Here is an 11,780-nt window from a genome sequence, read left to right as displayed (position 1 = left end):
TGGTGGCCCTTGGCAATTGTATGAAAGACTTGGATATGGCTCCCGATAAATTATATACAAGACTAGGGTCTGGACCCTGGCAGTTATATATAGGATGCTAATTGTCTTTGTGATACTTACATGAAAGACCAGGGGGTGGCTCTTGACACTTGTTTGCTTTAGGTACTTATGGTTCCAAAGGGAAGGGCCCGACGTAACTGCAAAGCATCTCCCAGAGTTTTCTGCATTGGCTATTTGTGATTTTTACTTTGATGTTTAAATGATATATTCACTTTGAATGATTTTGGAAAAACTCTTTTGTACGGTTTATTGTTTTAGAATGAAAATTTACTATGAATTTTTGGGACGTTATAGTATGTCAAGTACGTAGAGCACCTCTACGGACTTGATGATTATTTTAATTAATTTTAAGAAAAAATAAGTTTAAAATGGTTAAATTTGACAAATTACTATATTTCATTCTAAACTAGCTGGGAGACTAGTATATTATACGAGTTTATTAAATAAAAGTTAAATATGAAAGTTCAAATTTAGAAGTTTGAATTTAATAAAAAATGGAAAAAAATATTGAATTATTGAAATTAAAGTGTTCATTTTAAACAAATAAACTAAAGAAATCATTGTGTTTTAATTTAGAAATTTTGAAATTAGAAAGAAAGTTGTATTAATGAAATTGATATCTATTTATTATTATATTTATTACTGCTATTAAGTTTAAATACAATGTGAAAATTAATAAATTGGAAAAAATTATAAAATGATATTTGGAAAAAAAATAATCATAAAATAACATATAAAAAATAAAAATGTGTTATGTGATAAAAAAAAATATTTATTTATTCGTAATAATATAATTATTTTAGTATTTATTTACTAAAATTTAAACTATACAAAGCAAACATTCACCTAATACCCACCGCCGAATCCGAACGTTGAATAACCCGTTGGAGAAATCACACCCCAACAAGAAAAGCAACGGGAGACCGCAAAAGCAGTGCACGCAACTACGACACCGTTGCAGCCTTCGTTTTCATAACCAGAATCACATGGATATTTTTTCTTCTTTCAAATCATCTTCTTCGCATTTCGTTTTCGTTTGTTATTGATCTTCATTTCATATCTCCTCCTTTCTCCATACGATTGGAAATCCAATTTTTGCCCAAATCAACGACCAATGTACCGAATTCAGATATGGAGAAGGCTTCTATTTTGTGTTTTTAGCATGTAACAAACGACGAACAAGTCGTGTATATCTCTCTTTTTCCTCAGCATTTCGATATGTCTATATCAGGCAAGTGTTTTGATTCTTTAACTGTTCTTCTCATTTGAATCGTGTTCTGGTAATTGGTGTTACTGTATCTGTACAGGTTTCGAACGGATTGATTGATTAATAAATTAACGGACTGAATTGAATTTGTTATTGGTTGTTACGGATATTCGTGTCAATTGCATGGCAAATCGTCAAAATGATTCAACTTAACTTTTCCCTATCTTTATCGTATTAAATCGGTATCACGTTAGGGTTACGTTGCTATAAATCTGTCAAATACACGTACGTACTATCTTACTCGTTGTAATTTAAGAGAATTTATAATATATGCTATGTTCATTTGGGTCGCAAGTTTTCCATTTGTTTTATTCTCATTATGCTGGTGCCATATTGCATTGTAGCTATATAGCGTTTGCTATTGAATGAGAATCATACTTCTCCATAACTTTTATATGCATTTCGATTGATTTGGCAAAACCTAGAACGTATTCTTCTAGTCATCAGCAGGAAGTATAACAGAACCACTAGATAGCAGAGGTAGTTGTTCCTTTGATGATTTTTGATCTGTTTTCATGGGCTGACTGATTGCTAATGCTTGTAGCATTACGTCAGAAGCATAAATGGGAAGTGGAGAAACTGACACTTACATCACAACCTTTCAAAACACTGAAGCTATTCACTTTGTCTATTCTTCAACACATAAGCAGTTCGATGGTATACATTTTGGCTCATGGTTGCTTGCTTATGCTTTTCGTAGCAGCCATAGCAGGGGTTGGAGTGTTTCTTATAACTGATGATGGTCCTCATAGAAAGGTAGTACTCAAAATGTTTTTTTAAAGAACATGAACCATTTAATTAACATCTTTTTTGCACCAATCTTGAATTATTATACATAATTCACCTGTTCCTCCAGCAAGTTGAAGTGCTTGTTGAATATTCACGATTTGGATTGTGGTGGATGGCTCTTGGTGTTGCGTCTTCTATTGGTCTTGGTAAGCACAATTACTAAAACACCCTTGACACCTGTTAAGTTCTTTTGCACCTTCTTATCCTTTTTTTGTCTTCTTGTGTATGATTAGGATCTGGTTTGCATACTTTTGTCCTGTATCTGGGTCCCCACATTGCTTTCTTTACAATGAAAGCAATGCAATGTGGTAGAGTCGATATCAAAAGTGCTCCATATGATACAATACAGTTTAATAGAAGTCCATCATGGATTAAAAAGGATTGCTCAGAGTTTGGTCCCCCATTGTTTTCATCTCCAGTTGGTTCTCATTCAGTTCCACTTTCTAGCATTTTACCACAAGTTCAGATTGAATCTATTCTTTGGGGTTTCGGAACTGCAATTGGTGAACTCCCTCCATATTTCATTTCAAGAGCAGGTTTCTCACACATTACATATTGTCATTTATTCTTTTATCACCAACTCCACTACAACCTGTTCTGTTCTGTTCTGTCCTGCTCTTTTCTGTACTGTGTATGTAACGAGGTACATGTTTATGCAGCAAGTATCTCGGGTGGTAATGCAGAAGAAATAGAAGAAATCAATAATTCAACAGGAGACAATAATGGGCGTTCTACAAACATGAAGCGGTGGTTCTTGTCACGTGCACAATATTTGAACTTCTTCACAATTCTACTCCTTGCTTCGGTTAGTTTTCATCGTATAGTTTTTTTTTTTTTTTTTTTTTTTCTATTATGAGGATGAGGAGGGCATTTACGTCTTTTTCACTACGGATCAGAGATCTACGGATGACACATTGAAATTAGTGTCAGTCTCGGTCCAAATGCAAATGCAGTACAACCTGTTTTGTCATGTCCTGATAAGAAAAACAGAAACAAGATCTTACTATACTTACTTTCAACTCGTTTTTAATTAGCTGAAGCACAATATGTAGATACCAAATCCTCTATTTGACCTTGCTGGCATAATGTGTGGTCAATTTGGGATTCCATTTTGGGAGTTTTTTCTCGCAACAGTTATTGGGAAGGCAATCATCAAAGCTCACATACAGGTTTTTTCTATGCTTATTATTGTAAACGTAAATATATTTGGAAAATATTGTGTTGTGCATTATATTCCTTGGAATGATTTGCCATTGTCAATTATCAATTTAGGCCCTGTAATTAAGGCATAAGTTTAGTCTTGTAAATGTGTATTTCCTTTTTTACCCTTGTATCTCTTTTATATAAATATTCATAATAAAGAGACAGGAAGACACGCTGGGTTTTCTTTTCAACCTTCTTCCCCAATTTCTTCCCTGTTCTAGTTTGTGTTGTTTGCTGTCTTTCTACACAGTCTTTCATGGTATCAGAGCTTACCATGGACTCTGAATCTTCCATGACTACCGATTCTGGTTCATCCTCCATGATCAAATCACATTCTCTCCCAATCTTCTATAACCCTAACGCCATCATGGCTCATACTCATCTTACCAAAGATAATTATGTAAACTGGAGTACACTTTTCAAAACTCTTCTTCGTGCTCACCAGCTATTGTTTGTCATTGATCCTACCCCACCTCCTAAAATCCTTGCCGATGGCAAAAATAACCCAGATCATGAAACATGGCATAAGGCTACAGATTTGATCTGTTGTTGGATAAAAGGAACTGTTACCCCAGCAATTCAACCGTACTTGAACTCATGTGATACAGCCCCAGCAGCGTGGAGTGTCTTGGCTAAACGATTTGGCTCCACATCAACAATCCAAATTGAAAACCTACAAGATCGTCTTCACAATCTCAAGAAACCAACGGACCTCTCTGTATCAGACTATCTTCTCCAAGCCAAAACCATATCTGACCGCTGCAAGAAAACCACTTGAAGACTCAGAACTCATTCAACGTATCCTTGGTGGTCTTGGTGCCGAATTCAAAGAATTTCTCACATCTACTGCTTCATCTCATGTAAGACAATCCCTTAATCTTGAGGAATTGACAGAATTACTTCTTAAAGAAGAGATGTTACAACAAAAGTTTGCAATCCCAATTGAGCAATCCACAGCTCTAGCTGCTACCAAAACCTCTCCCGATCAACCTAACCCATCTCCACGTTCCAACAACAACAATGGCAATCGGGGTGGCCGAGGTCGTGGTAATAACAACACAGGTAGAGGTGGAAATCAAGGCAGAGGTAATTGGGGGAGTCAACAGTGGAACTACAATTACAATCGGAATAACAGAGGTGGTCGTGGCAGTAGTCGTACAAGAGGACCATTTAGAGGAGGAAACTCCAATGGTAGGGGAATTCTACCTACACCCACTCATATGGGTCAGTTTTTTGACCCGAATACTACATGCCAACTGTGTTACCAATATGGACATAATGCCAGAGTATGCACACAGCGAAACAATGCAGCTTACTTCTCCCAATCTGAACCGTATGTCTTGGACTCGGGTGCAACAAACCACATGACATCAGACTCCTCCAACCTAACTGAGTATTCGTCATATACAGGTAAAAATTCAGTGATTTTTGGTAATGGCACAAGCTTGCCTATTTCTCGAGTTGGTAAATTTTCTATTCATCATAAAAATCGATCTTTTCAACTGAACAATGTTCTGTTTATTCCTAAGTTGCACAAACCTCTATTATCCATTCGTCAATTCTCTAAGGATAATAATTGTTTCTTTGAACTTGACTCGTGTGGTTTTCGTGTTAAGGACATTCAGACACGGGAGACTCTTCTTTCTGGCAATAGCAGTGGAGGTCTTTATCAACTGTCATTTAATCCAAACACATCTCATAGCCCAGTTGCTTTCTTAGGCGAACGGTCAACTCCTGATACTTGGCATGATCGCTTAGGACATCCTTCTCCTAATATTCTTAGAGTTCTTTGCAGCAAGTTTAAGTTACCAATAAATGGCAAATTTTCAGAAAAACAGTGTTGCCATGTTTGTCCTATGGGAAAATCATCTAAATTAGCATTTGTTCCTAGAAATTTTAATGCTTTACATCCTCTTGACATGCTTCACCTTGATGTTTGGGGCCCTGCCCCGGTTTATTCTATGAATGGTCATCGTTTTTATTTATCTATAGTTGATGATTTCTCTCGTTATGTGTGGCTTTTCCCCTTATTTCATAAGTCTGATGTTACTAATGTCTTTTCTACCTTCAAAACTCAAATTGAAAATCAATTATCTCGGAAAATTGCAGCGGTACATTCTGTTAAGGCAGTCCAAACTGATGGTGGTGGTGAATTCACTAGTCGTCATTTTACAGCTTTTCTGTCCAAATATGGAATTAAACATCAACTCACCTGTCCCTACACACCACAGCAAAACGGTGTCGTAGAACGAAAACATAGACACATTGTTCAAATGGGTCTTTATCTTATGGCAAAATCAAACACACCTTTTAAGTTTTGGCTCGAAGCCTTTAATACTGCTGTGTACCTGATAAACAGATTGCCCATGCGTCAACTCAATTATCTCTCTCCTTATCAAAAACTTCTATTGCGTGACCCTGACTATCGTTTCCTTAAAGTATTTGTTTGTTCTTGTTTCCCGTACATTCAATCATACAATTCTCACAAGCTTATGTCAAAATCAGTTCACTGTATTTTTCTTGGTTATGATAATTCTCGTAAAGGTTATCGATGCTTGGATTTAAAGAATGGTCGAGTTTACATTTCTCGACATGTTGTTTTTGATGAGTTGGATTTTCCCTTGAGAAATAATATTGCAGGTTCTTCACTCGGGCAATCACAACCAAAAAATGTTGAGCATGTCGTAAACCAAAGTTCTGGAGACGTCTATTTGCAGCCAAACATTACCATAAATCAAAGAGAGGTCCAAAGGTCAACTGTTGGTCAACCACCATGCACGCCCAACCCTCTGTCACCACCCACTCCTGAAACTCCTACCAGACCCATCAAGAATCGAACTCATCATCAATACCCAATAGTTAATTCAAATAACCAAGTACGTTTCTCTCCTGGTGATGTTACAGAATCTTCAATAGCCACCCCTGTGGCTTTTCCTTCTTCACCTCCTACTCCCGATGTTTCTTCACCTGCCAGCCCTGTACTTTCAGAACCGGCCACTCCATCCCGTGAAAGTCCAGATGATTTAAATCCAGTTCTCAAGGTTAAATCTTTAGCTGATATTTATCAATCAACAACACCACACTCACTCCTACATGGTCTGATGGCAACTAAATCTGATGACTTATTTTATGAACCTCGGACTTTTAAACAAGCCTCCAAGTTCCCTCATTGGCAACGTGCAATGCAAGAGGAAATCACAGCCCTACACAAAAACAACACATGACATCTAGTTCCGCCTCAACAAGAAATGAATGTTGTTGGATGTAGATGGATATTTAAAGTCAAACGCAAATCAGATGGGTCTCTTGAATGCCACAAAGCTCGTTTGGTGGCACAAGGGTTCACCCAACAGGAAGGTCTTGATTATGCAGAGACATTCAGTCCGGTGGTTAAACCATCAACCATACGTACTGTTCTTTCAATCGCTCATGCTCAAAAGTGGGATATCAAACAACTGGATGTCAGAAATGCCTTTCTTAATGGCATACTTCATGAAGACGTTTACATGAAACAGCCACCAGATTTTGTTTCTAACTCCTTTCCTAATCATGTGTGCAAGCTAGATCGTGCACTCTATGGTCTCAAGCAAAGTCCCCGGGCATGGTTTCAACGTCTTCATGACTTTCTTTTACGTTTGGGCTTCTTTAATAGTCAATCTGATTCATCTCTCTTCATTAGACACACTAAAGAGGCTACTACAGTTCTTCTAGTCTATGTTGATGACATAATTGTCACGGGATCATCTCCTTCGATGGTGGCTAGTGTGATTGATGCAATCTGTGAGACTTTTGACAGTCGTCGTCTTGGTGACTTACGCTACTTTCTTGGCATAGAAGCCACACGTAATGCTCATACTTTACAGCTACGACAAACCAGATATGCTCTGGATCTTTTGGAAAGGTTCAACATGACTGGTTGCAAGCCAGCCACCACTCCCAGTGCTCCTAATTCCCGGCTTTCATTACATGATGGTGATCTTCTTTCAGATGCTACCGAGTATCATAGCATGGTTGGTGGATTACAATATCTTACACTAACCAGGCCAGACATCGCATTTTCAGTCAATCAAGTTTGCCAATTCATGCACCAACCTCGCACTTCTCATCTGCAGGCTGCTAAACGCATCCTAAGGTTCATTAAAGGCACAATACAGGAGGGGTTATCTTTCTACCCTTCAAACACTTTTGACATCCGCGCTTACTCTGATTCTGATTGGGCAGGGGACCCCAATGATCGCAGGTCTATGACAGGTGCTTGCATATATATTGGTCCAAATCTCGTCTCTTGGACTGCCAAGAAACAATCAACAGTTTCACGGTCAAGCAGTGAAGCTGAATACCGTGCACTAGCAACTACTACTGCAGAACTTCGGTGGTTTTCCTATTTGTTTCGTGAGCTGAATATGTTTCTTCATCCTCCCTCTCTCTTTTGTGACAATCTATCAGCATTACATATGGCACGTAATCCAGTCTTCCATGCCCGCACCCGCCATATTGAGATCGACTATCATTTCATACGGGAATTGGTTACTCGTGGTTTTTTATCTCTACACTACATTTCAACAGATGATCAGTTAGCGGATTTGTTCACAAAGGGTCTGTCTAAAGTCAGATTCAATTCCTTATCAGTCAAGTTGCGTATTCCATACGGACGTCTTACTTGAGGGGGGGGTGTAAACGTAAATATATTTGGAAAATATTGTGTTGTGCATTATATTCTTTGGAATGATTTGCCATTGTCAATTATCAATTTAGGCCCTGTAATTAAGGCATAAGTTTAGTCTTGTAAATGTGTATTTCCTCTTTTACCCTTGTATCTCTTTTATATAAATATTCATAATAAAGAGACAGGAAGACACGCTGGGTTTTCTTTTCAACCTTCTTCCCCAATTTCTTCCCTGTTCTAGTTTGTGTTGTTTGCTGTCTTTCTACACAGTCTTTCAATTATATCTGCTTCATGTTTTATTAAAATACAAAACATAATTCTACTATTGTATACTATGGTTGATGAGTAATCTTTTTGCAGACTGTGTTCATCATCTCAGTGTGCAATAATCAACTTCTGAACTGGATAGAAAGTGAGTTGTTATGGACATTTAGCTTCATCCCTGGTGTTGCTTCTGTCCTCCCTCCAGTTGTAGCTAAATTGCATGCCATAAAGGATAAATATATGGCAGCTACTCCTCCTGATTCCTCAAGAATCAAGGTAACTAATTTCTTTGTTCACTTTTTGTTTTTAAATAAAATCCACATCATATTTAATTTTTATGGTTTTTTTCAGGCAAAACCATGGGATCTTTCATTTGCTTCAGTTTGGAACTCCATTATATGGTTGATGTTGTTGAATTTCTTCTCTACCATTGTTACTTCAACTGCTCAGAGTTACCTTAAGAAAGAACATGAAAAAGAAATGGCTATTTTGAAAAAGAAATTAGTTCGACAACATGATACTAATTAGCTGTTTTTGGGAAGAAAAAAAAAATTATCAATGGAAATGGGAGAAGTGAAAAGACGATTGTACCCTTGGACGGTTGAGGATTTGTTGGACATGGCGCCATGTATTTACTTAGTTGCATGAGCGTTAGTGGTTTATTTTTTTGTTCTTTTTTTTTTCTCGTTTTGTTTAGTTTTTGTAAGGTTGATATATATCGGATTAAGTGTCGTTTTGTCAGAGATGTGATCTTGTTTATGATTAATTGGACATCGTCTCACGATTGATGGTTTTCATCTAAATCAAAGAGAAAACTTTCTAAACATAAACGCTACCATTTGATCCGATAAATATTTATGTATATATACTATGATCCAAAAATAAATAAAATAATGAAAATAGTAGTTCAAAAAGGTTTTGAAAATATAAGGAAATAATCTTTTAAGGAAAATAATAAACATAAAAATTATGAGTCTAGCCACATGGCATTTGATTGATTCCACCAAAGGATGTGGATTGTGCCACTTACCAGTTAGGTCCAAAACCAATGCCCAGTAAGATGCATTGCTTGGGCCTTGACAGTTTGACTATTGACTCATTTAGTAGGTATAATGCTTTAGGCCCAGTATCAAATTATTAGATTCCGATAGCCCATGACCAATATAACTTTATAACAATTTAATTTTTAACCCTAAAACTAATATTTTTTTGTTTATTTTCATTTGATTTTTGTTTCTATACTAATTCTTTATTACTGGAAGTGGTGTAATTGAAGCCAAAATTGTGCACGAAAAAATAATGAGACACCCTATAATTGTTGAAGTCTTGCCACAATCAGCGTTGAATTATTATTAATAACCTCATAGGTTAAAATGTATATATAATTGTAATGTATCTAAAGTGATGTGATAAACCACTAGTTTATAATCAAAATATCATCCATTTGGATTTTATTTCCTTTAACCGCTTAATTTGAAAAGAACTTGTTCTAACAACTATATCGTTATTCCAAAAAATAACTGACACCTACCAAACTAAAAGGACGATATATTTTTCATATTCATTAAAAGGAATAAAGAAATGTACACGTGGTGTGGAAAGTGGACTTCTTTTTTAAAGGAAAAGTAGAACGGGGTCCCCATTACATCCATTGACGCGTCTGATGAGATTTGTGTTTTATAAAGTCTTGTTCCAAAAGCAAAAAACGACGTCTTTTGTGTTGTTGTGAGGAACCCAACTTAGATAAGGAAGTGACTGTGTGTCGCCAAATTATAGAAAGAAGGGACCACGCTCATTAAAAAGAAATCGACAAATTTGTTGACTTAAATATCAACTAAAGATTCTACTAATGACACCATTATAATTTCTAATGATATGATTTCACATCAAAAATATGTTTATAACTTTAATATTCCATCTCTACATAGCCCCACTTGTCTTTGTATTTAAATTAAAAAGTTTAATATTTAACCTTTTTAATCTTTTTATATGTTACAAACTCTCTTTTTATGTTGTTTACTTTTTACTATTTTATATTCATTAACTTATTAATAAAAATAGTTATTGATAAATAAAAAAATAATGTGCATTATATATATTAAATTATTTTTTTTCTCTTTCCATTATAATAAATATTAATAGCATTTTTTTTTTACTAAGACAACATTTGACTTTTATTTCACTTTCTACATTAAGTTGTAATAAGAAATATACTAGTATTTTATACGTGATTAAATTATCTTGAAAACATCAAAAGAGTTTTTATACTACATGAGGTCGTATGTTCATCTCTTAATAGTCTCATTAAGAGACTGACTCTGAATTTGTAAAACGTTTTGATCGTCGAAATAGTGCATCTAAATGACTCAGATTTAAAATATATTTGAATGAGCTATTGGACGCATATGCCCCTTTTCCCTAAAAACCAGTCGTTCTTCTCACGCCAAACTTGTTGTGATCACGATCTTTAGTTCCGCCTCCATTACCAACGCCACTAAGTTTGTCTTCTTTGGTTTGAAATCGGTAATACCATCACTGATATCATTTGTTTTGTTGAAACCATCATTAAAATCATTTTTTTTTTATAAAATCATTGAATTTTTTTTTCTGACACCTCCTGTGAAATCAATTTTTTGGTATGAACTTTGGAAAATCATATTGCTTGAACTTTGAAGTTTGACCTAAAATCTTAAAAACCAGGCTTGAAATGCTTTTGCTTTGATGTTCCTTATGCTAAAGTGCTTTGATTTTGATGTTATCTATGAAAATATGAAAAATCATAATGCTGAAAAATTAGATTGCTTTTGAAATGCTTGAAATCTGAATTTGCTCTAATGAATATTGAAAAATATGATTCTTTGGTGTTTTCAATTGATCCTAGACATTCACTAAAGAGCCTTAAAATTGGTTGGAAACAAGAGGTGTAAAGAAAACCTTTCTTGAAGCATGTTTACATGAAATGACAATTAATAGATGTGAAAGGAGTAGCTTGAAACCATGCTCATGGAAGAGTGTAGCTAAAAGAATAGAAACATAACACAATTTTATAGTGAATCAAAAGAAAATGAAAAACCGTTTACCGTTTGGTTGAAGCTAAAGAACAAACGGGGAGTGTTTATAATCTAATAAATAACATATTTGGTATGGAAGAAGAAGAAGAGTGGCAAGTTGAGATTGAGGTATTGTGTTTTTTTTTTAGTAAATAAAAATTATTATTATGTTTTGGTAATCTTATAATATTTTATAATATTCTTGATGCATTTGAACAAATATGTAAAAGCTTTAAGAAATTCACCCTGCTTAACCCTAATCTTTGGGGGACATCTTCTAAAGTTCCCCATCCGTTTGAGGGATTTTTTGGCCATAGTTTAATGATTTGATGATATTCAATACATTCAAATGGAACTCACGGCTTCAAGAGACCCTATAAGTGCAAGTAGACATGGCAAAACTTGACACAACATAAAAACCCGACAAGAAATTAGCGGGTATAAGTTAGAGATTTCGACACGTTTATGTAAACGGGTTGAC

General features: G+C 35.5%; 1 protein-coding gene across 2 annotated transcripts; it reads left to right on the top strand.

The window, feature by feature from the left end:
* The first annotated feature begins 924 nt into the window (after positions 1-924).
* Positions 925-8,990, top strand: LOC145117756 (vacuole membrane protein KMS1-like). 2 transcript variants are annotated; one of them, XM_079054067.1, is made up of 8 exons: positions 925-1,291; positions 1,872-2,083; positions 2,184-2,262; positions 2,350-2,652; positions 2,776-2,921; positions 3,169-3,285; positions 8,346-8,525; positions 8,601-8,990. In XM_079054067.1, the coding sequence occupies exons 1-8, from the start codon at positions 1,279-1,281 to the stop codon at positions 8,775-8,777; spliced, it is 1,227 nt and encodes a 408-aa protein (XP_078910193.1). In that variant the 5' UTR covers positions 925-1,278; the 3' UTR covers positions 8,778-8,990. The 2 variants fall into 2 exon arrangements, with proteins under 2 accessions (XP_078910193.1, XP_078910194.1); XM_079054068.1 differs by lacking the exon at positions 925-1,291 and adding an exon at positions 1,315-1,807.
* Positions 8,991-11,780: the final 2,790 nt, after the last annotated feature.

Source organism: Lactuca virosa, chromosome 5, assembly GCF_052849685.1.
Source record: "Lactuca virosa cultivar CGN04683 chromosome 5, Lactuca_virosa_CGN04683_v6, whole genome shotgun sequence".
Classification (NCBI taxonomy): domain Eukaryota; kingdom Viridiplantae; phylum Streptophyta; class Magnoliopsida; order Asterales; family Asteraceae; genus Lactuca; species Lactuca virosa.
Note: the sequence above shows the minus strand (reverse complement) of the source record. Positions and strands in the feature narration are given on the sequence as shown.